This window comes from Sebastes umbrosus, chromosome 4 (genome assembly GCF_015220745.1).
Source record: "Sebastes umbrosus isolate fSebUmb1 chromosome 4, fSebUmb1.pri, whole genome shotgun sequence".
In the NCBI taxonomy this organism is placed as follows: domain Eukaryota; kingdom Metazoa; phylum Chordata; class Actinopteri; order Perciformes; family Sebastidae; genus Sebastes; species Sebastes umbrosus.
This window is the reverse complement of record NC_051272.1, coordinates 19,601,763-19,629,194: the sequence shown is the minus strand read 5'-3', so window position 1 is coordinate 19,629,194 and position 27,432 is coordinate 19,601,763. Positions and strand designations below refer to the sequence as shown.

The window sequence follows — 27,432 nt, the reverse complement described above, 5'->3', positions numbered from 1 at the left end:
GGGTCGGTGTCTCCTCTGCTCTCTCCGGCTGCGGGCGGAGAGAGCAGGGAGACACGCTGGAGAGCCCCGCTGCCTCAGCCTGCACTTAGGCAGGAAAAGCCAACACTAGGATCAGATCTAAATCATGTTCATGGAGAGACCTTCGTCTGGTCAGCTAACATTACTGCCAAGCAGCTGAAATATAGAGTGATATTGTGGTTTTAGCTGACGTGTGTCGCCTCACTGTTTTGAGTGATGCTCGTTCAGGTATATTTAGAGCGAGCAAGCGCGAGCCCGACGCTGACTTTCGTTGATTTCACGGCCACAGGTGTCGCTGTTAAGAAGCATTTCTGAAAGTTACAAATAGTCCCTTTAACGCCCATGTTCACGGGAGGAAGCTCATAATTATTCAAAACAAAAGACGGGCAAAAACATTTTAACATGTATTCAAACACAAAGCCAAGCATCCCCACAGGTTGTGATTACAGTTTATGAAAAAGAGCCAAACACTTTGATAAGATGCAAGTTTTAAAAAAAAAAAAATATTTATAATATGATACAAGGATATTTTGTGCAAGAGGTTGTTGGGGCTGTGAAACCTGTACATTATGAACAAAGCACTTAAAAATCAAGAGCAACCTGAAAGCAGAGCACGGCTACTGGGCCATGATTGTGTCAAACGGCTAACTGTCAAGATACTAGTTGTATTATACAAATGGTTTCCACCAGTATATAAATGGCTGTATAGGAGATTACATATTTATATAAAGTGCAAAAAAGAAACAAACACTTAGAGCAAAAGCCTGAAGTGCTTTGTGACTGAGTGTAAACCCACCACCACATGCTGAAAGCCCTCTCGTCATATGGCTGGGTGGTTGGGCAAAAACCTTAAAACTTGGCGGGGCAGCATCACAAACTGTTGGCAATAGTTCAGCTGCAGAATATATACTGTATTACAAAATGTATGAAAGGGTTACCAATCTGTGCAGTATGTTGAATCTTACAAATATAATCAATTTGAACAGTTGTGAAAAAGTTAGCTAAAATTCCCATTTTTACAATTATAAATACAGATGTTGTTTTACTGCTCCTTCTACACTGACGCATAGCACCACATGCTGTTCAACCTTGAATATGAAATAACCTGAAATAAATGAGAAGGTTCATTCTTATTTCAGGGGAATAAGACGTCTTTGACATTAAAGATATAAGAAAATATATGCACTGTTAGTGAATAGATTACATATTTTGTTTATAGTTCATAATTCTGGTTCGTCTCTAATAACGTTTCAAGGTTACAAAAAGCAAGTGAATTCAGCATCACAGTTGAGTCTCAAGAATACAGGAGAGCGAAGGAGGCATCAAGCAGTCCATCAGACTCTGTCCAGCACCTCTCTGTGTCAAAACGCCAGCAGCTTCTGAGGATTCTGGGGGATTATCTAGGTCTGCTGGGAACCCTGTTGAAAGACGACATGAGCTGTTGGTCTACAGTAGTGACTGAAACCAAAGACTGGGTAAATATAATTAACATGCACTATGTGGATGTTATAAAAAAGCTACTAGATGTTATAGTGCAGTGACTTTGGTCCTTACTGAGTTGGTTCTTTTACGTTTCCAGCAGTCTGGATTGATTCGTTTCTGCTCCTCAGCCAGAGCCTTGGCCTCCATGGTGTACATCCTCCTCTCCTCATTCTTCATCTTCTTCCACTTGTCACCCAGGATGACACTAATGGCTCTGGAGTGTAAGGTAAGAGACAGAAGATCAAGTACTCGCCTTTTTCAGAATATTGCACCCTTTAAAATCAGGTTATATGCCGTAAAAAAAACCTCATAGTATAGTATGTCATAAATAATGTCATAAAATGTCAGTTTAGTATGACAAAAGACAATTCATTAAAGTCATAGTATAGTTTGTCATAAAAAGTCATTGTGTAATATGTTGAAAAGTTTTATGAAAATTGTAAAGTATGTCATAGAAAGTAATAGTATAGTATGTCGAAAAAAATATCATGAAAAACATCATAGTATAGTATACTATGACTTTTTTTGTTGACAAAGTATACTATAACTTTTTTTTGACATATTATACTATGACGTTTTTGGTATTTTTTGGACATACTATACTATGTTTGTTTTTTTCAAACTATGAATATATATGACTTTTTGTTCGACATACTTTGACTATTTTTCCGACATATTATACTATGACTTTTTAAGGCTCTTTTTTTTTACTTACTATACTATGACTTTTTTCACATGCTGTACTATGACTTTTTTATGACTCTTTTTTCCAACATACTGTAGGATGACTTTTTTTCTTCTAAATACAATAAGATAACTTTTTTCGACGTACTATACTATGACTTTTTTCAACATGCTATACTATGCCTTTTTTTCAACATACTATTCTGACTTTTTTTCCGACATACTATGCTGTGACTTTTCTTCAATATATTATACTATGACTTTTTTCGAAATACTATACTATATTTTTTTTCAACATATTGAACATATTATACTATAACGTTTTTATGACTTTTTGTTCAACATACTTTGACTTTTTTTGACATACTATACTATGACTTTTTTTCACTTCCTTCGACATATTATACTATGTTTTTTTTCTCGACATACTATACTGACTTTTTTCGGCATACTATACTATAACTTTTTCATCACTTTTTTTGACATACTATACTATGACTTCTATATCACTTTTTTCGACAAACTTTACTATGACTTTTTCATCACTTTTTTCGACATACTATTTTTTTTCGACATACTATACTGACTTTTTTCGACATACTATATTATGACTTTTTCTCGACATAATATATAATGACTTTCATAATTTTTTTCGACATACTACCTGAATTTTTTTCGACATACTGTACTATGACTTTTTCATCACTTTCTTCGACATACTATACTATGAACTTTCATCACTTTTTTCAACATAATATACTATCACTTTTTCGACACTTTCTTCGACGTACTATACCAAGACTTCTATATCACTTTTTTCGACAAACTTTACTATGACTTTTTCATCACTTTTTTCGACATACTATACTGACTTTTTTCGGCATACTATACTATGACTTTTTCATCAGTTATTTTTGACATACTATATATGACTTTTTCTCGACATAATATATAATGACTTTTTCATAATTTTTTCGACATACTATAATATGACATTTTCATCACTTTCACCGACATATTATAATGATTTTTTTCGACATACTGTACTATGACCTTTTCATCACTTTTTTCAACATACTATACTATCACTTTTTCGACACTTTCTTCGACATGTCGAAAAAAAGTCATAGTATTGTATGTCGCAAAAACAGTTATAAAAAGTCATAGTATATGTTAAAAAAGTTATAGTATAGCATGTAGAAAAAAAAATCTTAATGTATTATGTCAAAAAAAAAGTCATAGTATAGTATGTCGAAAAAAAAAAAAAAAAAAGGTAATACTATAGTATGTCAAAAAAAGTCATAAAATTCATGGTATAGTATGTCAAAAGAAATAATAGTACAGTACGTAAAAAAAAGAAAAAAAGTCAGTGTAGTATGTCAAAAAAAGGTCATAGTGTTATATGTCGCAAAAAGAGTTATAAAAAGTCATAGTTTATGTTAAAAAGGTTATACTGTATTAAATTGAAAAAAAGTCAGAGAATAGCATGTCGGAAAAAAAATCATAGTGTAGTATGTCAAAAAAAGTCATAGTATGTCGCAAAAAGAGTTATAAAAAAGTCATGGCATAGTATGTCAAAAGAAATCATAGTATAGTATGTAAAAAAAAAAAAAAAAAAGAAAGTCATAGTATGTCGAGGAAATAGTAGTCATAGTATGTTGAAAAAGTGAAAAAAAAGTAATTGTATAGTTTGTCGAAAAGTCATAAAAAAGTCATGGTATAGTATATCGAAAAAAATCATATTATAGTATGTCGAAGAAATGTCATAAAAGAAGTCATAGTATAGTATGTCGAAAAAATAGTCATAGTATAGTACGTCAAACAAAAGTTTAAAAAAGTCATAGTATAGTATGTCAAAGAAAGTCATAGTATAGTATCTTCTCTGGGCTTTGTTTACGTAGCCGGTCTGGCCACGCGTTCGTATTAGCTTAATAAATTGGTCCAACTCCTGTTTGGAGATAATGCGAGATGTGATAATGAGATGTCATTATTCTAGTTTGTGCCATCATGCTATTTAGTACATTACACAACCAGACTAAGGTGGAAAATTAATGTGACTGTACCTTAAGATGTGACACAGTGATAGATAATTCTGCTCTCCAAAATAGTTTGAAAAAGTGCACTGGATCTCATTGACTTTGCATACCTGTTGTCCTTCCCAGGATACATCTGTGTGTACTCCACTCTGTACTTCTTGGCGAAGAGCATGAAGGCATTCATTGGCCGCTTGCATTTTGTAGGCGTGGCAACAGTGGCTGTCCCTGAGGTGTGGCTCCTGTTTGATTTGCCGGTCGAGGATTGTGGGGAGCTGGAGCGCTCAAGTTTATCACAGTCTGGACTGACAGCACCCCCACTAGACAGAGAGGTCTTGCGCTGACGAGCCATGCTGCTGAGAACATAGACTGCAGAGGAGTCTAGTGGGGTGAAGTCATAACTGCAGGAGAAACAACAAAAAGAGAGACAGATGTTAATATTGTGTTTTTCTAATCTGTCGCATTTCATCTACAATTTAGTTTTTTCTAGTGTGTGTGTGTACATGTGCCGTTTGTTATAAAAATATCTGAAAATGTCACCTTGTCACTGTAAAATTCTGTTGCACTGAAACAGATTTTTCATTTTAATTTCTCGTAAAAAAATGTCTCAAATATACAAATACTGGTGTAAGTGATTGTAGATATGCTATGTGATGAATACATGCAGAAACATTTATCAGTGTTAATTATGACAGCTATTTTAGATTTAGTCTTAAGATGAAAATGCTTATTAGTTTTAGTCACATTAGTTTTTATCCCTCCTAGTTTTAATTGACGACAACTCAAAACGTTTAGTCACTGAAAATACATTCAATTTTAGTCAAATTGTTTTCTCTCTTAATTTTGTCAACTATTTTCTTTTTAACCTTTGTCCTGTTTAGTCGTCAGATTATATTGAATATTTCTGTCATTTTAGTCAAACTTATTTCGCATAAAATTGTATCTTATTATCTGATTAAAAACACAGGTTGAATGATAAAGAATGCAGCTTTGCAGTTAGTTTCAGTCCTCCTGACTGCGCTCATTAATAATGCTCGGCTCAGTCACACCCACCGGTCCGTTATGAGAGCCAATCTCGGTTTAGTCATGGAAAAACGGTTGTGGACTAACCTATATCATAATTGTTTTCATTAACGAAATTAACACTGATATTTATGAACCAAATATTTTATTTTTTAGATACAAAACATATTTCTAACTTTTTTTTTTTTTTTAAGTGATATGTGATGGAGGAACAATTTCACTTTCACTATAATTTTGTTCTGCAAACCAAAAATCATATTAAAAAATAATTAGATGAATACCTGCCTTAAGCGCAGTGTACAAGTAGGCTGCAACCTAACGATGGGACTAATATATAGATAAAATAATTGTTATGATTAAACTGCTCTGAAACTAAAGAGGACTGTACCTAATATTATGAAGAAGTGTAAAAGATGTCGGGCTGCATCTTTGGAGTGTGTGTGTACATGCTCAACATAAATGTACCCAACTCTGCAGCTCCCCTTAGCTTTACTCACTATAAAGCGCCGCAAAGCTGAAGGGAGCTGCAGATGATACATTGATTCATTGTTATATCAAAATATCAATTATAGACACTTTAAGTCTCTTCATGACGTAAAACAAGATCACATTAATTATAGTACCTTCTGAAAGTGTCAAAGACAACAGAGTCATCACAGTTAATGGCTTCTGGGTGGTTTGGTGGCAGGCACACATTGTCCAAATGCATCTCATAGCAAGGGATCCCATGGTGCACCACAGTAAGGCTCGGATAAAAGGAAGACCACCCTAAACAACACAGATGGTAAATTACATATTACTTTGATCATAAAGCAGGTCAGAGGAAGCTTCTGTTGGCAAAGACCACTTTCACATATTGCAATAAAATGTTTTTGACAATTTTGCTTTCTTTTCATGCCGACAAAGCTGAAATTATTCTTGTTTATTTTTTTTTAAGAGAGAACCAGGAATGTCACGAGAACTGATACTTTGGTACCAAGTCAATGCCAAAATTCTGAAACCATGACAGGACTTGTTTTTTTACAGTATTGCAAGTACCATAGGTACCATCGGGGCTCAAGACTATAGGCGTCCTTTTGTCCTAAGGCTGATAGCAAATGTGTTTGGGATGCAGTAAACTCATTATCGTCCAGGGCACACACCCTATTTTATCCCTGATAATTCTACATTGTGAACATTAAAAATCTGTGTCAAAATCGGCAGGATGAGAGCTAGTTAACGTTAGCTGTTAGCAGCCAGTAAGCAGCACAGTCCTGCACGGAGCTAACAGCTAATGTTAACGGGAGGTGCCATTGATTTACATTATTGCTCTATTCAGTAAAACTTAGTATTGGGCGAAGGTAAATTCCGCAGCGAGTAACGTTATTACCGCTACTAACTCTTCTGCAGTGTGGAGTGAGCGCGCGTTCACGTCTAGAGGTGGAGCGAGAACACGCGAGCTGTGTCAGTGAAGGCAAGCAGGCAGCGGAGGAGAGACTCCGGTTGCCGGTGTCTCCCTACGGAGCCCCGGAGGGGGAGGCAGGAAAAGCCAACACTAGGATCAGCAGTGATTCATGGAGAGACCTTCGTCTGGTCAGCTAACATTACTGCCAAGCAGGTGAAATATAGAGTGATATTGTGGTTTTAGCTGACGTGTGTCGCCTCACTGTTTTGAGCGATGCTCGTTCATGTCTATTTAGAGCGAGCAAGCACAAGCCCGACGCTGACTTTTGTTGACTTCACGGCCACAGGTGTCGCAGTTAAGCAGCAATTCTGAAAGTTACAAATAGTCCCTTTAACTATCAAATTGGTATTGAGAATCGTGGAATTTGGCATTGACTACTACATTTCCGGCATTGTGACATCCCTGGAGAGAACACAACCTGCAGTCGATATTTGTACTTATTTTTAACAGAAATAAACCAAAAAAATGTCTTGTTTTACCTTTATTTTTGACAAAAAATGGGTGATCCAATCGGCATTCGGCTGTTAAAAGGCTATCATCAGGTGAGCCGGGGTCAAACGTCAGTTTAAGAACAGCCTGGCCAAAAGATACTGTCTCTTCATGGCTCACCAACTTCAGCCCCTCTGAACCGTATCTCTGTAAATGAAGCAAAAAAACAATAAGAGGAGTCTTTACTCCGGCAAGATGTGGATGTACTCACCACCAAAGAAGAATTGGTGTAAAAACAACTTGGTGCCTGATTGCCTGAAAACTTGGTTTCTATGATACTAAATGAGACCATCACTGTGAATCATCAAGGACATTAAACACCGATCAGCAATAACATTAAGACCACTGACACGTGAAGTTAATAACATTGACTATCTCTTTACAATGACACCTGGCAGTGGGTGGGATATAATAGACAGCAAGTGAACATTTTGAACTTTGTGCTGGAAGCAGAAAAAATGGGCAAGCATAAGGATGTGGGCGAACACAAAGTGAGGAGCAGTTTGCTGCGTATTGGGCTGCGTAGCCGCAGACCGGTCAGGGTGCCCATGCGGCCATAATGTTATGGCTGATCGGTGAATGTTTCATTCATGCACTCACTCACTTTCGGTACCTCTACTGTAAGCCTGGCTGCCACCTGCAGGCTATTACATGCCATTGCTATGGCAATTGACATGATGAATCATGCACTCATCTAGTCAGCAATACTAAACATAAGGTGTACACCGCAGTAAAGTATTCCAGAGTATAGCAAATTATTATGAAATATTTTAAGACATACTAAACTCACTATTTGTTGCCTACCTTAAAAGAGGAGGAGGATGGCATCATGGTTTCATCATCTGAGTCATCATCAGAATCTCCGAGTTCATCAGCTTCCTGCCACTCCACATTAGGACCTCGATGGAAGCGCAGGCGAGTTCCTGAATATCAACACACATAAGAACGAACACGGACAGCATGCATCGTAAACTGTCATGGTTACCAGTAGAGAAAAGACTTCCCTTAAGCACAGTCACATTCTTTAGTTATATCATTTATTCTACTAAACCTGAGTTTTTATATAGTCAAATTACCAAGTGCAGGGCCTTTCACAGTCATTTCACTAGAGCAGCAGGTGATGGCCAAATCATGTTACCTCACCCAAAATCGAAGTCATTTATTGTGCCATCAATCATTGGAATAGCTGCTCTCTTTACATATGTCAATCCTGTAGCAAATCTGCATTCAAATACCATTTAAGAATGCATTACTTAAGCAGCTGATCAATAGTCCAGTGTTGGTCATATATAATGTATTGTTCTTTTTCCCTGATAATGGACCTTGAGGCTAAATAATTATAGATGATGTAAATGAATGTTGGGAAAATTGGAATGACCGCTTTTTTTAATACAAGGTAGTTCAAAGTGAATATGAGTTGAACATAGTGTAATACATATGTGATGTTGTATAAAGTATGTATATGATAAATATGATGTACTGGATTTTGGACCCCAGGAAGACTAATGGGGATCCTTATTAAATAAATAAATAAAACAACAATGGGACACGATGAATAAGCAGATATGTGCTGATACTATGAAGACAATGCTGGAAAATGGATGCAATACTGCCGTTTGGACACCTGAGGTCAGAATTTCGTTACAACTGTTTGTAACTCAATCTCATCCTGGTTGTAACAGGAGGATCTTTCAGAAAACGGATAACAAAAGATTAGTGTGAGAACATCTACAGCTTCTGTCCAAAAAGTCTTGATTGCATGTCCTGTTATCAATAAAACACTTTGAGGGCAGAGCAATAAAGCAGCTAATCGGTACTCTTTTGACCATATTGATTTGCAGGTCTATTCACAAACATTTCGGGCAAGTTTCACTTGAAGATAAAAAATAAAATTGTGTTTCTCAACTTATATTTGTTTGAAAAAATGTGTTTTACATTTGTGTTTACACATTGCTGATGTACTGTAAACATTAACAGATTTAAACGTGAATGAATGACTATTGTTTTCCAATGGGGAATACATGTTTACACTAGACTTTGGATTGTGCCTTTAAGCTATGGGGCAGAATTGTCAAGACCATTTTTTTCTTTTCAAGAAATTCTTTGAAAAGCTCATGTTTCACTTCAACGTGTGTGTGTGAGCGATGTGTAAGTGTCTCTGTGTGCACTGGTGGAAGCATACAGTATGTAAATGAGTGTGTATGTATGCACCTTTAAGGAAGCAATGCCAGGCAGTGGTGGGCCAGGTGTGAGACCAGGCCATGTCTTCGTCATCAGAAAAAGACGAGGACATTGAGAAAACTCCAGACTCCGATTCACTGCTGGCCTGTAAATAATGAAAGAATATCTTACAATGACAGCAGTAAAATAAATAATTTCAGTATACATGTCACACAGTATTTAGTAGGAAATAATCGCTGAGTCTACAGGAATGGAAGATTCTTAGTTTTTCAAAAGGTTGATGTTGTAAATGAAAGGTTACCCTGACACGCCTGCGTTCCCTGAGGTGGCCTCTGGACGGGTTGGGTGCGCTGCTGGCTAATGGGGGGCGGGCGTAAGAATGTAAACTATTGCCGAAGATATGGACTGGAGATGACCTGGAAAAAAATAGCAGCGTCATAAATATGTATATCATGGTCATAGGTGATACTTTATATTTTTTACAGTAAAGTATAAGTGATATTTATAATCTACAGACAGCTGAATGTTCAGCACCGGCAGGGGTATTCAACAAAACAAGATAGCCAGATTTACTGTGAAAATTATTTTTGCGATATTCAATGAATTTCAGAGGATATTTCACATATTCTAAGTTATAACTTGCCAATCCTACTTTGTCGAATACAAAGTGGGGTACTAGTGTGTACTTAGGTTCTTACAGGGGTTGTCAATAGGGATGCACCGTTCCGACTTTTTCAGTACCAATAGCGATACCAAGTACCGATCCGATACAAGTGTTTTAATTAATAAGCTGCATGCCTCACTGTGTGGAAGTGACTGGGATCCTTCTTTTATGTGTAAGGCAACATCCGGCTTGACTTAAACATTGCTTTCCTAGCTTTGTAAAACAAAATGTCATAAATAAATGCATGAATATAAATTTACTGAATTGTTATTTATTATATAAATAATAAATCGTACACAAACAACTGCAAAACAATCTTCAAAATTAGCAGGAATTACAATTCAAGTGTAAACCTTTTTAATGCAGCAACAAATTTATCAAAACTTTTACAGGAATTAAAATTCCAGTATATAATGTATTTAGTATATAAACATAGAATTGAATTCATTGGATCGGCCCCATTGTCACCGATACCCGATCCCGCTATTTGAGTCAGTATCGGCCCGATATCCGATACAGTATCGGTGCATCCCTAGTTGTCAACTTCTCTTTGAGTTTATATTAATGAATTCACTCATCAGATGTTGTTGATTTTCATGCTAGTTCATCTTGATACAAACCTCTTATGTGGGGCGCTCTTCAGCAGGGAGCTCTGAGGACTGGTGGCAATGTTGGCCAGCTCAGTGAGCCAGTTGGTTCTGGGGGAGCAGCTGAGCTCCTGGTGAGACACTCCCGCTCCAACCTGAAATAACCCTGGAGACCTCTGGTCCTCCTCCACCTCCTGCAGCTCTGGCATGTCATCTGGGGAGAAGTCAACAGTAATTTCTATAATTACTACGTGGAAAATCTCCGTTTACTTAAATGTGGCTTCTTGCTGGTTTAGGATTTTTACCATAGTCCATGTGGCACCCAGGTGAGGAAGGCAGGTTGTCCTCGTTACACTTGAGTGGATCAAACGACTCGTCCATTGATTCTCACAACGTTCCTCGTGTTTCCTCTATACTCAACAGACTGCAGGCCAGTTTACTCAGCTTCCATCATCATGTTCTGCCACGTCAGCTGGTTTTATGCAAAACAAAAGGGGACAAAATCTGAGCGTTCACAGACAAAGTGAAACTGCTGCACAGTTCTAGTTACAACGTTGCTTTAATTAAACAATAACCACTCATAATTCATGAAAATGTATTATTTGTAATTGCATACATACGTCTGAATGGTGGTATGCAGATTTTTGATAGTAATATGGTTTCATTAAGACATGAACGGATCCATTAAGTAAAAGAAAAAAGACCTTGCGCTAATATAATACACATAATCCGTAAAATGTTTCTGACCGCAGCAAATAAAAAATGAATGAATTAATGACTTTATTTCGAACATACAAAATAATAACAAACAAAACAAGAGTAAAAGTGTCCGAAAAGGAGTAGGTAGAAGTAAAACTTATATTTCCCTACCCCTTTCTCACTTCTCTAATAACTCATATATCATAGAATGATAATATAATATATAAACTATCCCAGATTTATTTACATCCCAAATTAAATATATGAACAGCCAGTGTTTTGATTTTTTTTTTTGGCAATTTATTAAATTAAAGCTGGGCCTATATAATAACAATACATATTTATTTTCAAATTGTACAGCATTGTGTTATATATTCTTCAAAATTCAAAACTATCAGCTATCTCTCTGAAGTTTATTTTTTCTGCAAAATCATAGTATTAGGCTAACAGCCACAAACACACTTACCAACAATGATATACAGTTTATGAACATATGTTTGAAGGATTAAATCTCATGATAAACAGAAATGCATTTTGTACAAATGTTAAAGTACTGCCAAGTCTACATTCTGTTGTGATCAAAATGTGAAATATATTAGCAAATCAACTTCTTTTACAAATTGTTAATCCTTTCTCATGCTGCCAGTGTTTTGCTTTTTGCCAAAAATGACAAGAAATTGTGACATATTTGCTCACAATTATCCATTACAAAATTAGCTTTGGAATCTGATTTTAACAAACAATGTTTAGAAATGTAATTTATCTGCCAATAATAACTACAGTCTAGTGGGGGCAACTTATTAAATTAAAGCTTGGCCTATATAATAACAATAAATATTCATTTTCAAATTGTACAGCAATATTGTTGTACAATTTCAGCTATCTCTCTGAAGGTTTTTTTCTTTTTGCAAAAGCATAGTATTAGGCTAACAGCCACAAACACACTTACCAAGTGTCATCTCAAGACATGTCATGCATTGCATCAGTAAAATAGAAAAAGGTAGGCAGTCTTGAGTGAATCCTTTGTCTGTGATCGACTCCAGTCTCTCTCTCTGTGAGACTGGTCATGTGACTCTCTAGCGTGGAGGCCATCGTGGAGGCCTTGTTTATAAACTTAAAGGGATTTTTAGCGCATGCGCAGCAGAGCTCATTCATTCATAACTGCGTAGCCAAAAAGTGGACAAATAGCACGAAATTCGTTTGGAAAAGTGGCTAAAAGAGGCTCGAAAACACGAAGGTAGAATATTGTATTGTAATATGAACATTAAGTGATCTTTTGACGACATGAAAAGTAAAAAAAAAAACACGTTAAAAATATAAAAGCATAAAAATAACCGTTTAAACCAACTAGATCACTTAACGGTTATTCTCGCGTTCTGACATTCGATCAACGGTCGCTCTGACAAACCGTCGCTTTGACGTCGTAAACGCGGATATACTGATGAAACAACGTTAATAAAAGCGTTTTTAGAGTATCATCGTGTCTTTAAAGAGAGTATGAAGCTGTGGCCTGCTGTTTTGCTCCTCTAAAGCAGCAGCAGCAGCTCAAACCCACAGAGGCTTGTCGGGTCTGAACACTGTAAACAAAAGAATGTCAACAAGTTGAGGCATGACGCAACCTCTACCTCCTCTACTGCTCCGTTCACAATGAATGACACGAATAAAACACCTTCAGGCCTTTAAAACCACACAATACACGACTCTAATTTGATTTGACTAAATTAAAGACGTGTTTTGTTGCATAAAAGCTGCAGTCGGATGGGTTTGTTATCAAAACAACAAGCGTCGCAGCGAAAAAAACACATTTTCGACTAAAACCTAGCTTTCTACATCAAATAAATGCATGACAACCACGTTGAAACACTGTTTTAGCACTGCAAAGACACGGATCACATTAGGTAGAAGTTAAAAATTCGTTTGAAGCTTTTATTTAATCGAAAAACAGTAGTCAACTTCCCCCACTTACCAAGCCTGTCGCCATCAAGAAACTCTCTGGCGTTCACTCGAGGGGTGGGAATGAATGTTTTCAGAGAAAGCCTCCTATTGGTGGATGAGAACGTCAGTAACAAATATCCGTGCATTCTATTGGTCAAGAAAAGATTGAAGGCGGGGCTTAGTTTGTTGTTCAACGTCTGATTGGATGAAAGTACATGCCTATTACTACCCAGTAACAGCTGATTGGCAATAACAGGAACAATACAATGGTTATTATAGATCTGAAATTTTGCAAACTACAGCAAGATTATACTCCACAACCAGCACTGCTCCCAGTAGACCACTTACACACCAAAAAACTGACAATGACCTGATATTGTCAGTAGGAATTTCATTCATTCATTCATTCATTCATTCTCACTGTGCAATATCATTTTAAGATAAGATAAGATAAGATGTACTTTTATTGTTTGTTTTTTTACTCCGTCCAACTGCAGTTACAAACACTAAATTAAAACAGCATCAACAACAATAATAAATGATTCCACACAAGACAGGGAAACAGTTCCACAGAAACAGATGTTTCAACACATACACAGTCCACGTACATAATGGCACATACTATCACACACACCATGGCAGGTATTGCACCCAGGTAGTGCACTGCACCGTCTACCGTCTTGCCCATATTACACAGACAATAGCCCAATATTACACAGATGCAACATATTGCACTGTCCCTATTTAACATATTGCACTGTTCTTATGATAGCTTTATGTTACGAGTTGTTGAGAAGTTTAATAGACATCGGCAAGAATGAATGTTTGTAACGGTTCAATCTGCACCGTGGGACTCTATATCTCCTGCCGGAAGGTAAAAGTTGGTACTCCTGGTGTAAGATGTGAGTTGGGTCTGACTCACTTTTCTGTGCCTGTCTGATGACAGACTGCTCATAAAGCATCTGGAGGGTAGGGTGGTTTTTGACTGATGCATCTTGTTTTTTGCACTATCCCCTTTGCTGCTGTACACTGCAAATTTCCCCACTGCGGGACTAATAAAGGAATATCTTATCTTATCTTATCTTACACTCACATTGCTTTCTAGATTATTTGTCATTTCCCCTTGTACTTAAATCATCGTTTTAACTTTTTACTACAAAATCTAAGTGAATGAATAAATGAATGACTGTATGAATAAGGAATGAATGAATGGCGAATGAATGAATGACTGAATGGTGAACAAAGAGCTTCGAAAGTGTGCTATTCCATTATTGTAACAAATACTTACATGACACGCAAATATAAAAATGTTCTTTATTGACATGAAAAGTGAAACATAGAGTACTTTCAGCCAGTATTATGGGTTTGCCTTCAAAAATTACCAGCACTACCTGCACAAAGGTGGGAAATAAATTCAGAATGTTTAAATGTTAAACCAGCTTTAACAGTTTAAGCTGCAGTAAACCACAGACAGAATACAGAAGACTTCAATTATTCATCTTAAAAAGAGAGAGAAGAAGATAGAGAGAAGAAATACTTTAGATTCCTGTTTAGAGGGAACGTCCCAATGTGTTTCCAAACAGTATAAGTTGTTGGCAGAGGTAGACAGCAATAATGGGTGTCATAATCATAATGTATGTTTCACTGACACAAAAACAATATGACTTAAATTTTACATTAAAACGCAGGAAAATAAACTGTTTCAAGACACTGCCAATAATGACTACAGTCTAGTGGGGGCAACTTATTAAATTAAAGCTGGGCCTATATAATAACAATAAATATTCATTTTCAAATTGTACAGCAATGTGTTGTATATTCTTACAAAACTATCAGCTATCTCTCTGAAGTTTGTTTTTTTGCAAAAGCATAGGCTAATAGCCACAAACACGCTTACCAACAATGATATACAGTTTATGAACATGTGTTCGAGGGATTAAATCTTATGATAAACAGAAATGCATTTTGTAAAAATGTTAAAGTACTGCCAAGTCTACATTCTGTTGTGATCAAAATGTGAAATATGTTAGCAAATCAACTTCTTTTACAAATTGTTAATCCTTTCTCATGTTGGGGCACTTTTGTACCAGTGCGCCTCGTGCTGCCAGTGTTTCGCTTTGTTTTTTGCCAAAAATGACAAGAAATTGTGACATATTTGCTCACAATTATCCATTAAAAAATTTGCTTTGGCATCTGATTTTAACAAACGGTATTTAGAAATTTACAAACCATATTATACTGTAGGTGTAACTATAACACTAAGGAGAAAAGGTGAGCTTTAACAAAAGTGTTTCAATATACAAACAAATAATACGCCTGACACTGACAAGTAAAATGTACGCTTACGGCTTAAGGTGAGAGTCGTGAGAAATCTAATTCAAACAAGCTTTAAGCAACTCTGCTTTGGCTTACTTTACTTTCGTCATAACACTCTGTGGCAAACTTTGCTGAAATGAACCTTGTCTGATGTGGAATTCTGTCCGTCTTATTTATTTGACACACAAAGGTTGTAGTGGATATTCACATTTGTTGTAAGAAAAGCTGTTTAAGTGATAATGGGGGAAAACATCCATACAAGCCTCTTTTTTTTTGTCATCCACCGATTCATGGTCCATTAGAGCTGTCTCATGCACTTTGTTGCTCAATCTCAGTGCTACTTCCAAACAGGGTCACCAGCTGCTCCTCATAGTTAGCAATGTTTCTCTTCATGATGTCCATGCACGGGCCCAGCAATCTCTCGAAGGCTTGGACGTCCATGGCTGATGGAAAAAAAGGACACAGAGGTCAGACATAGTTTAAAGGGATAGTTCAGGTGTTTTGAAGTGGGGTTGTTTGAGGAACTTATCCGTAGTAGGTGTATCACTTACAGTAAATGACGGTTGGCGTGTCCCCAGTTTGGAGAAACAGACAGGGGTACCGACACCGGAGCAAAGCAATACAGTGCTGTGGACGGGGACTGCAGAAAAACGTATTTTAGCCACCTAAAATAAACGCTAACGTAAAAAAATGATATCCGTTTAAGTGTACGCTATATTTAGAATATTATCTGCCAGCGAATTGAACTGAAAGTGAAATGTATACATACTGTTTTTTTCATCTGAGCCTGCTGGCTTTGGAGAGAGCATAGATAAGTTTCACTTTCTGTTCAGTTCCCCGTCGGAAAGGAGAAGGAAAGGGCTGTCTGACGGCAAATTAAAGCGGTGAAAACATTCTAAATATAGCATACACTTAAAGCGATATCGATTTTTTTAGGTGGCTAAAACACGTTTTTCTGCCGTCCCCGTCTACAGCAGTGCATTGCTTTGCTGCGGCGTCAAGACTCCTGTCTGTTTCGCCAAACTGGGCACACGCCGACTGTCATCTCCTGTAAGTAATACACCTATGGATAAGTACCTCATACAACCCTACTTCAAAACACTCAAACTCACTTTAAGGAGAGTTATGGAGAACAATGTAAATTAATAAGTGGTATACTGAGAAGTTTCCTTGCTAGATGCAATATATGAATGAAAAGAAAATTGCACAAAATATACCCAAGCATTTGACGCTTCCCACAGCATAGGCTGATGCAGCTCTGGGCTTGTTTGTGACAAGCGCCAACTCCCCAAAATACTGGCCCCTAGAGCATGTGGCAATATCCGTCTCCTCATCCTCTTGGTCTTTTTTCGTCTGGCAAGAAAGAAATGCACACTATAACACACCAGGACAGACAAATGAAGGGGTTTTTACACTTGAAAATTAAAAGAAGAATGGGCAAACATACCCTGCTTCTTTTCATGGTGATTCTAACTTGGCCAGACTCAACAATGTAGAAGCAATCTGCTAAATCACCCTGTGACACAAAGCACAAATATAAGGGATTTTTATAAATGCTCCATTACAGCAGAAAATGAACTGATCACTCCCAAGAACACATCAAACAAAGAGGTTCATCACCTGAGCAATAATCTGCTGTGAATCGTTGTACACCTTAGTGGTTATTACGTCAACTACCTTCATTCTCTCTGAGAGCTGCGGATGAAAGAATATTTGGTTAACAATAGTTTTTACTGTAAACGCATGCTTCACTTTCTTCACAATAGAAAGCTAATCTTAACCTCTAATGACGTAAGCAGTGGTAGCGTTTCGATGAATGCCTCATACAGCCTCCTTTTCTTGGCATTGTTCTTCACTATAATCCTCCTGAATGTCAGACGATCCTGAAACACAGATTTAAAGAAAAGGAAAACATTTAGTCTAGTATTTTTTTATATATATCAAAAGCCTTTCTCTTTTCTCTTCCTGTAAAATGCTACTCTTCATGACTTGCTCAAAATATACATAATGGAGAAAGAATCCAGGATGAGCAGAAAGTCTAGCAGTTTTAATGTTGCACCCAATTTCCCTGCACTCTTTAAAGTCAGGATGGCTGTGTAGTAATACCCATTTATATTTCCCTCTACAGTTCGAGACTGTTCTGACATCCTTTCACTAAACAATATCTCCTATGAAACAACATGTTGCAGTAGGGGTCGCTGTAAACCAGTTTATAAGTAAGCAGAGCATCTCCTGCAAACCATAACACCACTCAGGATAATTCAAGCAGCAGCAAACATGTACTCATGTCACTCCGCTGCTCTCAATGATACACCCAGTGTATCCGTGTATGTACCAGGATTATTTTCCATTTTACGCAACATTATACTTCTACTTCACTACACCTCAGAGGCAAATCATGTACTTTTTACTCCACTGCATATTTTCTGAAAGCTATAGTTACCAGTTACTTTTCAGATTACATTTTTCCACCCTTCCTCTCCAGTGAAAACCACGTATCTTCAAATTTGATGCAGTGTTCCCTTACGGATTGAGAACACGCTCTTAATTCTTAAGGTAAATAAAATATTCAAACCTGTCTTGCTGGAAAATGCATCATCACAAAGCCATCACACCATGAAAAAGTTGACTTTTTCGAGATACAGTATTTGATTCTCACATGACAGCGAAGCTACAAACATATGATAATCTTTTAGAATATGATGCAATGCTGTAGATTAAACCACCCAACAGTTTATAAAGGAGTAGAAATTAGCACAACTATAAACATCTATCAGTAACATGCAAAATACACATGAATGCAGCAGTAATATTAATCCAAATACATAATGTTAATAGTAAAACATTGAAATTTTTCTGAATAATGAGTACTTTTACTTTTGATACTTTAAGTAAATTTAGCTGATAATACTTGCATACTTTTACTTAAGTAAGGTTTTGAATGCAGGGCTTTTACTTGTAGTGGAGTATTTTCGCAGTATGGCATTGATACTTTTACTTAAGTAAAGGATCTGAATACTTCTTCCACCCCTGGATACACCTTTAGACATTTCTTGTATGTTATATCAGGATAATAATTAGACTCAAATAATGGCCAACAATGTGTAAAGTGACAACATGCAGTGTTAGATGGTTACATGTACTGTAGGAAACAGTTGACTACGGCGCCCTCTAGCTGGGAAAGAAAACAAATGAACAAACACGGCTCTAACCTTGTTGTTAAGTAGTCAGTAGAGTCAGTACTAGGTCCTTGGACTTTGCGTACTGGAGCTTTAATATCCTTCCAGGCTGCCACAAAGTTAACTGTATACAACTTAAATCCCAGACTAATTAAATTTCCTACTATAAACTACTGTTTGCTCAGAGGCCCTTCAGCAGCACTGTCCCTCCTCAACCTCAAGGGATTGTGGGTTGAACAGGACCGGCTGCTCGTTCACAGACTCAAACACACACTACAAGCACCCGGGTCAACAGGGGATACAGCTGCAACCTGCCCGGTTCGCACGCAGATGACATAACAAAGCTGTTACCCACAGTTTAAGGACACAACCCTCACTGAGTCATTAATAAACAAGCTGCTTCACAGATCGAGTAGCGACTGAATATTCACAACAGCTGTTCTGGAGACAATTTAGTTGGATGTTGTTTAAACCTGCAGTAGGCAGAATGTTTTTTGGCATCATTGGGCAAAAAATCCATAATAACCTTTCAGCATATTGTAATTCAAGTGTTCTGAGAGAAAACTAGACTCCTGCACCTCCTCATGGCTCTGTTTTCAGGCTCTAGAAAATCTAGCCCGTGACGGGAGAATTTGGCCAATCACAGGTCATTTTAGAGAGAGAGAGCGTTCCTATTGGCTGTTCATTCAACGCAGGCAGCTGTCAATCACTCGCAAACTCCGATCAAACGGTCAAACTAGGCAGCGCTGAACAAATATGAATTAATATTCTGTTATTGTGATGTCTATTTCTCTCCTCAAATGTTTTCAGAAACATCTTGTAGTGAACTGTTTAGCTTTAAAATGAGAGAGTTTGCACCGGCTGGTGGGCGGTGCTCGGTATTTCCTCAACTGATCTCAACATGGCTGCCGGGTCACAAACTTTCTCATTTTACAGCTAAACAGTACACTACAAGATGTTTCTGAAAACATTTGAGGAGAGAAATAAGCATTACAGTAGCAGAAGAGAATATTGATTCATATTTGATCAGCGCTGCCTTGTTTGACCGTTTGACGGCAGACTCCAGCTCAACTCTGATTGGTTGTTTTCCTCTGATCTGTGAAATCTTGCAGATGCCATTAGGAGCACCGGAGGACACAGAGGCACATGATTTTTTTCAGATTACCTGTTTTCTGCACTACTGTCAGGATATAGTGATCGCTTAATAAAAAATAACTGTTTTTAATCATATTTGCTCCATTTCTACCCACTGCCACTTTAACCAAAATCCTGAAGTTTTACTTAAAATAGCAATACGGGAGTACGATTGTTTTCACCTTGACTTGCGTCTTCTCCATGATGGTGTTGCTGCCCCAGTTTTCACATTTTGATAATTTATATCATCTTGAGTACTCAACTACTTAAGTTCATCTGAGGTGCATACTTGCTAAAAAAAAAACTTTAGTCTTGTTTGTCTGAGCTGATCTGATAGCTGAGCTCTCTGAATGGGTTTAATAAGCCTGTATTACATTCATAAATATATATATATTTTTCATATTCAGTTTGCACCTTCATTAGCTTTAATCTATGCATTAATGAAAGTGTAAATTCATATCCAGGGGCATGATTAGTGCTCTCTCACTTTCTGTTGCATTCACAGTATGATATCTCAGTCAGACAACATGATCTCACCTATGGTGCCAGCGCTACCACAGACAACCTGGATATTTACTGTAAATCATGACAACTGACAGCACAGCGTGTTATAAAAACCCGAGCATGGAGCCAACTGCTCCTGCATGAGGATTTAATGGTTTACTCACTAGGCACCAAAGGGCTCCAGGTGAGGTGGCGGTTATCGTGGCCGCCCTGGGGGTGTTGTACATCAGCGCCAGCTCTCCAAAGCTGCCGCGGTTGTCATAGCAGCCTACCAGCTTGTCTGTGCCATCAACCTTCACGAAAATGTTAAACGTCCCACTGAATGAAAATACAAAGAAAATATAGACAATCAGAGAGAATACATACACATGGCAGCCATATTGATGCATCCTGAAATCTGAAATCAGCAGGAAGCATTGATTTTACGGATTATTTCACGAATAAATAATCTTTTTAAAGTTATATATAACAATCAGTGATCTGATTCAAAAATAATGATCACCTTTCAATGACATAAAAGTTGTCCCCATCATCATCCTGATCAATGATTTGCTCCCCTTCGATGCAGAACTTCTCAAACATGGCATCCAGCACCTGAGACATCTCTTCCTGTGATGGTGTGAAATATCAACCAAATATATGAATTTCACATGTTGAAACAAATCAAGCGGAATCCACTCAGCGAGCTATTTTAGCTACTTGAAAATCTGCACAAATCATGCATAGCGCACTGAGCTGTGGCAAAAAAGCTGCTGGCCTCAGGCCATGTTCTCCTTTGTGTAATTTAAGAGATGGCAGAGCACAAACCAGAGTGCTTATGGAATAATCCACTCACCGCATCCAAATTCTTGAACAGAAGAATGTCCCAACATGCTTCCTGTAGTCTCTGTCTCTGCTCATCGGTTTTGGGGTAGGCGACCTGCAAATTGAAGCACAGGTTTTTGTGATATGACCCTATGATGGTCTACAAACTAAAGAACATACAGAAAACTTTATAATGTTGACTGTTTGATTGAGATTCGGAGCAACAATTCATACTGTAAGACAGGATCTTTGTGGTAAAAAACACATTTTACCCGTGGCTCTTTATCCTCGTCATCGTCATCAGGATTGAACGCTTCAGCACAAACTGCATGACAGAGATCAACTAATTAATGAACTGGACACTCAACTAACCAGATAGCAAATTCATCCAAGAATTACAATTTCTGCCCAAAGACAGAATCTCTGGAAACAACGACATTTTAACTCAGACACTAAAGAATAAAGCTTCATATTCAGTGACCCAGCAGTCCATCGCAGTCTAACAACAAAAGCCAAACCCCAGCGAGGACTCAGCTGTTTCATGCAATAAATCTTTCAATAAACACAGTTTTTCTCGTCTTAAGTGTGGGGCTTTGAGGGGGATGCGGTGATGGTGGTGACACTCATTCTGCAAGAAGCTTCTTACACAACACAAATTGAAAAATGCTTTATATTTCAATCCACAACTGTGGGAAATCTTACTCTGATTCTGCAAAAACATAATGCTTAAACTAGGACTGCCCCTCTTAGTTAATTAGTTGAGTTATCAGTGGTTTTGGTCCTGGTCGACTAAAAAAAATTGTTATGCTTTTTTTCATGACTTATTTCCAAGACACTTATGAGCACATCTTTGGCAAACACAACATTTAAAGTGGTGTTTTTGTGTGGTTCTTTGTGGAGAAACGTAGTTTTACAGATCTGTAGATTAAATCAACAATCGATCAGTCAACAAAATAGTGTGAGCCCTAGCTTACACCTCTGAAACCTTGTTGAGAAAATATCTATACCCCTGTAACAGTACTTTTATTTTTATTTGATATACACTTTCTTTGGTTTAATGTTTAGTCCACTATGTAGAGGATGTGAATTTCCCATATGAAGTAACAAAAGATAAGAAATATGCTTCAGGTGTTACTGAATACTTTCCCTTTCTCATTGTTTCCATTCAGACTGTCAAAACTGCTCTCAACAGACCAAAAAACTGACCATTCATTCACTCATTCATGTGCAATATCAATGTATCTGTGCAATATCAAGATTCAATATTCATTGCAGTATCAACATTTCATATTTCATATGTGCAATAATGTGAACCCAACCATTCATTCAGTCTGTCTACTATTATATTTTCTATATTCTGTATCTTGTTTTTAACTGATTACTTATTTACTATATTTTTTATTGTTTACTTACTATTATATCTTGTTTTTTTGTACTGTCTTCTTCGCTGCTGTAATTCTGCAAATTCCCCCGCAGTGGGACTAATAAAGGACTATCTTATCTTACCTTAAACATGCAGATATTTCAGTCCTGATACAGGTATTCAAGTGAAGCCACAACGTTATTATCACAAGCAACAGATTATTATGAGTAGTACTTGTCCTCATCTCCCCACCCATGTCACTCACTGACATTATTAACCAGGCTTATGAGATAAAGTGGATTCACAAACTCTAATAAATCAACACTGTAATATAATAGTGTTGATAGCTTAAGACGGTGAGAAAAGACAGACATGGAAAAAAACTCAAAATCGTTTGTACTAGAGCAAATCTGACGAAGCCTCATGTGTTGTGTGTGAAAGAAGTTTTGTATGTTTCCAGCACAGAGTTCCCTCCTGACAGAACACTTCAAACAGTGAATAGCAACTCACCTGATGCTCTTCTGATGAATCTGTTTATCACCGGGGCTGCAGAAGCATAAAACAAAACGTATATATATATTAACATGTTGGATTTCATTATAAAGTAAATACATCTCACAGTGAACTGAATCATTTCTGGAAAGGGTTAAGTTAATGCACACATCAGTAGTACACATGTAGTGGAGTATACACCCAGCACTGTGCTGCTCATTAAGGATCCATATTCAGTCGGGTACAACCTGAATAAGGACAGCTGCTTTGAAGTGCGTCTGAATCAAATTTGAATGAGAAAGAAAAATTCAAATGTGAAAACACAACAGGGTAGTGTAGGGTATGAAATATACATTAGATAGGAGGTTTCATCCATTAACAGCCTATAACAGTCCGAGGAGGCTCGCTGGAATATCATTAAGACACTTGGAGGTGTGATGGGGCACAATGGTGACCCCCCCAAATACTACAATATAGTTTAATGACTGAACAGTGTCCTTATGTAACCATTGCAGCCTTGCAGACCCCACCACTCATTGGGATGCTGTGTCAGAGCTCTGGGTTGCTGTGCTGCTGCTATACTTGTGGCTACATTGTGGCTAAATATGATTACAATTTAGCACGCACAGATTAATCTAGGGCAGTAAAAACACATATTTTGCATTGCTTGCATCATAGCAGAGGTTATCTGCTTTGTCATATAAGATAAGATAAAGATAAGATGAACCTTTATTAATCCCCAGGGGGGAATTCAGGTGTCAAAGCAGCAACATCAGCGAACAGAGTGAAACACAGGAGAGGTAAAGGTATACAAAAATTATAAAAAACAATAACAGAGATATAAAAGATACAGACTGAATGGGTGAACATAGTGTGTGCAGTCCGTCAATAAATAAATGTAATATGTACATATGTGCATACTGTAAACAATTGCTGTCAATTTACAGCAGGATTTCAACAGTATTAACCTGTTATTGCTTAAAAACAGTGATTTACTGTTAAGAAAACCTGTTAAATTACACTCATAGGCCGTTTTTAAACTGAACTATAATGCATTCTTAAAAAACATCACTTTACTGCTGATCAACTGTCTAAAGTATCATCAGTAACAGTTTCATGCAGTATTTTTTTTATTCTGGGACCTGATCTGCACATGTGAGGCTTGTACATTGTACATGATTGTAAAATCAGTGAATTAGCTTTATTGTTCTTCACTCACATGTTGTTATGGTTTGCATTCTGTGCTTGTAACCAGCTAGAGACAGATAAAAGTGTCAACAAGTCTATTATAGCCTTTTTCCTAACAAGTGCCTTTAATTGTATTTAGTGTGACTATTCCTATGTCTGTAACCTGCTAAGTCTATTCATCTAGGCAAAAAATAATGTTTATTAAAATGTATGTAAAAAATACAACCTAAATAGTGCATTAAAACAAATCAGTAAGATAATGTAAAAGAAAGGTGGAAAAACAGCTTTATAATGTATCTTTAAACAGGAAATTAACTGTAAAATACTGTGAAATGAATACAAAAACAACCAGTTCAAACTGTATTTTTCATTAACAGTACAAAGCTGTACATTTCAGCGACAGTATAATAATGTTAATTTTACAGTAACATAAAGGCAACCCTGTTCTTTACTGTTATTTTACTGGGAAATTCTCAACAGTACAGTTTATAATATGTTTAATGCATAATGAAGGTATATAGGCCCATCATCAGGCCTGCACCTGAAAATATTCAAATAACCTATATAGGAGGTGCAATGTCTGTCTAGAAAACAGTTTTTTTCTGCAGATGCTGAGTGTCTGCACAGATGAAGAGCAAGACACGTTCATCATTAAGCACCATTCAGCATCCGTGACCATATATGGCAAACGATGGATGCAAGGTGGTGGATGCTGCTGCTGGAGCATCACTGTCTCCATCCCACTGATGTGCACACACATATACATGCTCATTGTTCTAAATGCATTAAAATAGTCCCAGATCCTCCTGATACACAGCCCACACACACACACAGTGAAATCTATTTGCCCTACCTAAGAATTCCTCGTCATCGTCGTCGTCCTCCTCTCCGTTTTCCGAGTCGATCTGCATGGCTTCGTCAATGAAATTGACCGCTTTTCCAGGTCTTGGGGCCGAATTTTGGTCATTGCCAAATGAGGCCTCTTTGGTCTCGCTTTCCTTCAGCTGGGTGAAGTACTGCAACGCAAACTCGAGCAAATCCCTGGGCTGATTCCTCAACACTTCCACGGTAAAGCTCTGCAACAGCTCCGTCAGTCCTTCGGGAATTTCTATACTCATTCCTATGATCAAGTCTATGAATGTGGACAAAACCTGGTTTGCTGCAAAATGTTGTAACACAGATGAAGAAAAAAAAGCCTCAGATGATGCAGACGTGGTGTGCATGTATAGTCGAGCCACCCAAGTCAGTCAACAAGCCATCCAACAGCGAATCCTCTTCTCTTTTTCTTGAATGAAAATGGCTCTGTGGATTTCTCGACCAAGCATCTTCTTCTTCTTCTGCTGCTTCTGGCTGCAGGAAACCCACGCATGTGACCCAGGAAACCATGGCAACCACCTATCCAGGGATTGCGTATGAGCAGCAGCAGCAGCAGCAGCAGCAGCAGAGGCTGCAGAGGATGCAGAAGCTGCAGTCAGTCGCAAAATACAAATGATGGGGAGGAGAGAAAACCCGAGGGTTTATTAGAAAAGAGATCGATTCTCACTGAGAGGAGAGGACATGTTCATGCATATTGTCTGTTGCCCCATAATTTATTGTTTTATGGCCAAAAAAAAAACCCACATTGTTTTTTTTTTCAAAATTTGCCTAAATGTCTCACTCACATTATTATTATTAGGTATCTAAAACGAATGCAATCTTAATATAACAAATCCTCCCTTCATGAGGATTATAATGTTCAGTTTTTGATTATTCATATTTATCCTGCTCCTTCATTGAGGTCTTTGAGGTAAACAACATTGTTAAAAACCACCTGCAGCATAAGACAATACAAGATATTGTATTTATTTCATTTCATTCTCACTGTGCAATATCATTTTCCACTTGTGCAATTTTGTTAATAGTCTGTTTATTGTCAATACTGTATATACTGCTCCTATTTTTTATACTTATTTCTATTTAAATGGTTCATATTTTGTTACACTCTCTTTCACTGAGAGGAGAGGAGATGTCCATCCGTATTGTCCGTGTTGCCCAGGTTTATATTTATTTTTTTATGGCCAAGAAATATGTTTATTTTTTCAAAATTGGCCTAGATGTCTCACTCACATTATTATTATTAGGTATCTAAAACGAATATAATATTAATATAACAAATCCTCCCTTCATGAGGATTATAATGTTCAGTTTTTGTTTATTCATATTTATCCCACCTTCCTTGAGGTCTTTGAGGTAAACAACATTGTAAAACCACCTGCAGGACCTTCTCACACAAAAAGTACCTCAATCATATATCTTATACTGTATATACTGTATATGTTCTTAATGTACGTACCTGTATATGTTCTTAATATACCTTGTACACAGTATTTCCTTTTATAATTGTAATATAACTTATTATTTTTAATGGAGCTTCCCAGCAAAAAGCATTTCACACGATTGTATTTGTATAACCGGCGTGACAATAAACATCTTGAATCTTGAATCTTGAATCTTGAGTATGTCCCATGCACGCTCGCATATGCGCGCTCGCGTGTGGCTACACTGTTCAGACAAGACTCCAACATAAACTACACGGAGCACCAAAACCGTAAAGTTATATCTAGTGAAGTCGTGTTGCAAAACAGTGTTGGCTGTGGTCGGAGGACGCGGGGGAGACCGTAGCTTTGGTCTACAGGGCCGGAGTCTCTGCTGTACTCTGCTCCTCTGCCTGCTTGCCTTCACTCAGCTTGCTCCACCTCACCTGCATGCGCGCACACTCCACACTGCAGAAGACTTCGTAGCTCTAAGAATATCTAGTGAATGCACAGTGGACGTTTGTGCAGAAATAAATGCTGCAGCTCCTCCAGACCAACAGAGGTTTCCCGTGTCTTGTGAAGAGACGGGGCTCCGCAGCGAGTTACGTTATCGTCTCCGACCAAAACTCCGGTGTCTCCCCTGTTCCCTCCGACCGCGGTTGGGAGGCTGAGGCAGGAAAAAGCCAACACTAGGATCATCAGTGATTCATGGAGAGACCTTCGTCTGGTCAGCTAAAATTACTGCTGATATTGTGGTTTTAGCTGACGTGTGTCGCCTCACTGTTTTGAGTGTTGCTCGGTCATGTCTATGCAGAGCGAGCAAGCGCGAGCCCGACGCTGACTTTCGTTGACTTAACGGCCACAGGTGTCGCTGTTAACAAGCATTTCTGATTCTTACAAACAGTCCCTTTAATGTTAA

The 27,432-nt window shown here is 37.6% G+C and overlaps 2 protein-coding genes and 1 long non-coding RNA gene across 4 annotated transcripts; all 3 read right to left on the bottom strand.

Moving 5' to 3' along the window:
• LOC119486809 lies at positions 1–27,432 on the bottom strand. The gene is made up of 3 exons (XR_005206592.1): positions 27,256–27,432; positions 13,455–13,458; positions 1–13 (listed from the first exon to the last, which is right to left on the bottom strand). It is a non-coding gene; the product is annotated as an uncharacterized LOC119486809 (long non-coding RNA).
• On the bottom strand, positions 410–13,345 carry hbp1 (HMG-box transcription factor 1). 2 transcript variants are annotated; one of them, XM_037767212.1, is made up of 11 exons: positions 13,271–13,345; positions 10,911–11,077; positions 10,639–10,819; positions 9,656–9,770; positions 9,385–9,499; positions 7,978–8,096; positions 7,164–7,320; positions 5,864–6,008; positions 4,331–4,618; positions 1,573–1,714; positions 410–1,436 (listed from the first exon to the last, which is right to left on the bottom strand). In XM_037767212.1, the coding sequence occupies exons 2-11, from the start codon at positions 10,984–10,986 to the stop codon at positions 1,419–1,421; spliced, it is 1,356 nt and encodes a 451-aa protein (XP_037623140.1). In that variant the 5' UTR covers positions 10,987–11,077; positions 13,271–13,345; the 3' UTR covers positions 410–1,418. The 2 variants fall into 2 exon arrangements, with proteins under 2 accessions (XP_037623140.1, XP_037623141.1); XM_037767213.1 differs by lacking the exon at positions 13,271–13,345 and adding an exon at positions 12,254–12,567.
• On the bottom strand, positions 14,540–25,656 carry LOC119486808 (cAMP-dependent protein kinase type II-beta regulatory subunit). Its single transcript, XM_037767214.1, has 11 exons — positions 25,073–25,656; positions 23,050–23,085; positions 21,449–21,501; positions 21,208–21,291; positions 20,875–20,981; positions 20,537–20,690; positions 17,337–17,438; positions 17,176–17,250; positions 17,003–17,071; positions 16,773–16,908; positions 14,540–15,998 (listed from the first exon to the last, which is right to left on the bottom strand). Exons 1-11 carry the CDS (start codon positions 25,440–25,442, stop codon positions 15,865–15,867), a joined length of 1,320 nt encoding a protein of 439 aa, XP_037623142.1. The 5' UTR covers positions 25,443–25,656; the 3' UTR covers positions 14,540–15,864.

What these genes read in the sequence shown, in the direction of transcription:
- LOC119486808 (XM_037767214.1), bottom strand. Translation starts at nt 25,442, where the DNA reads ATGCACACCACGTCTGCATCATCTGAGGCTTTTTTTTCTTCATCTGTG. An exon ending in ACGAGGATAAAGAGCCACGG is followed by an intron (nt 21,292 to 21,448) that starts GTAAAATGTGTT and finishes TTCAATTTGCAG; the next exon opens with GTCGCCTACCCCAAAACCGA. An exon ending in AACTTTTATGTCATTGAAAG is followed by an intron (nt 20,691 to 20,874) that starts GTGATCATTATT and finishes ATTTTCATTCAG; the next exon opens with TGGGACGTTTAACATTTTCG.
- hbp1 (XM_037767212.1), bottom strand. Translation starts at nt 10,986, where the DNA reads ATGGACGAGTCGTTTGATCCACTCAAGTGTAACGAGGACAACCTGCCT. An exon ending in CTGGCATTGCTTCCTTAAAG is followed by an intron (nt 8,097 to 9,384) that starts GTGCATACATAC and finishes GTTGATATTCAG; the next exon opens with GAACTCGCCTGCGCTTCCAT. An exon ending in TATCCTGGGAAGGACAACAG is followed by an intron (nt 1,715 to 4,330) that starts GTATGCAAAGTC and finishes CTTACACTCCAG; the next exon opens with AGCCATTAGTGTCATCCTGG.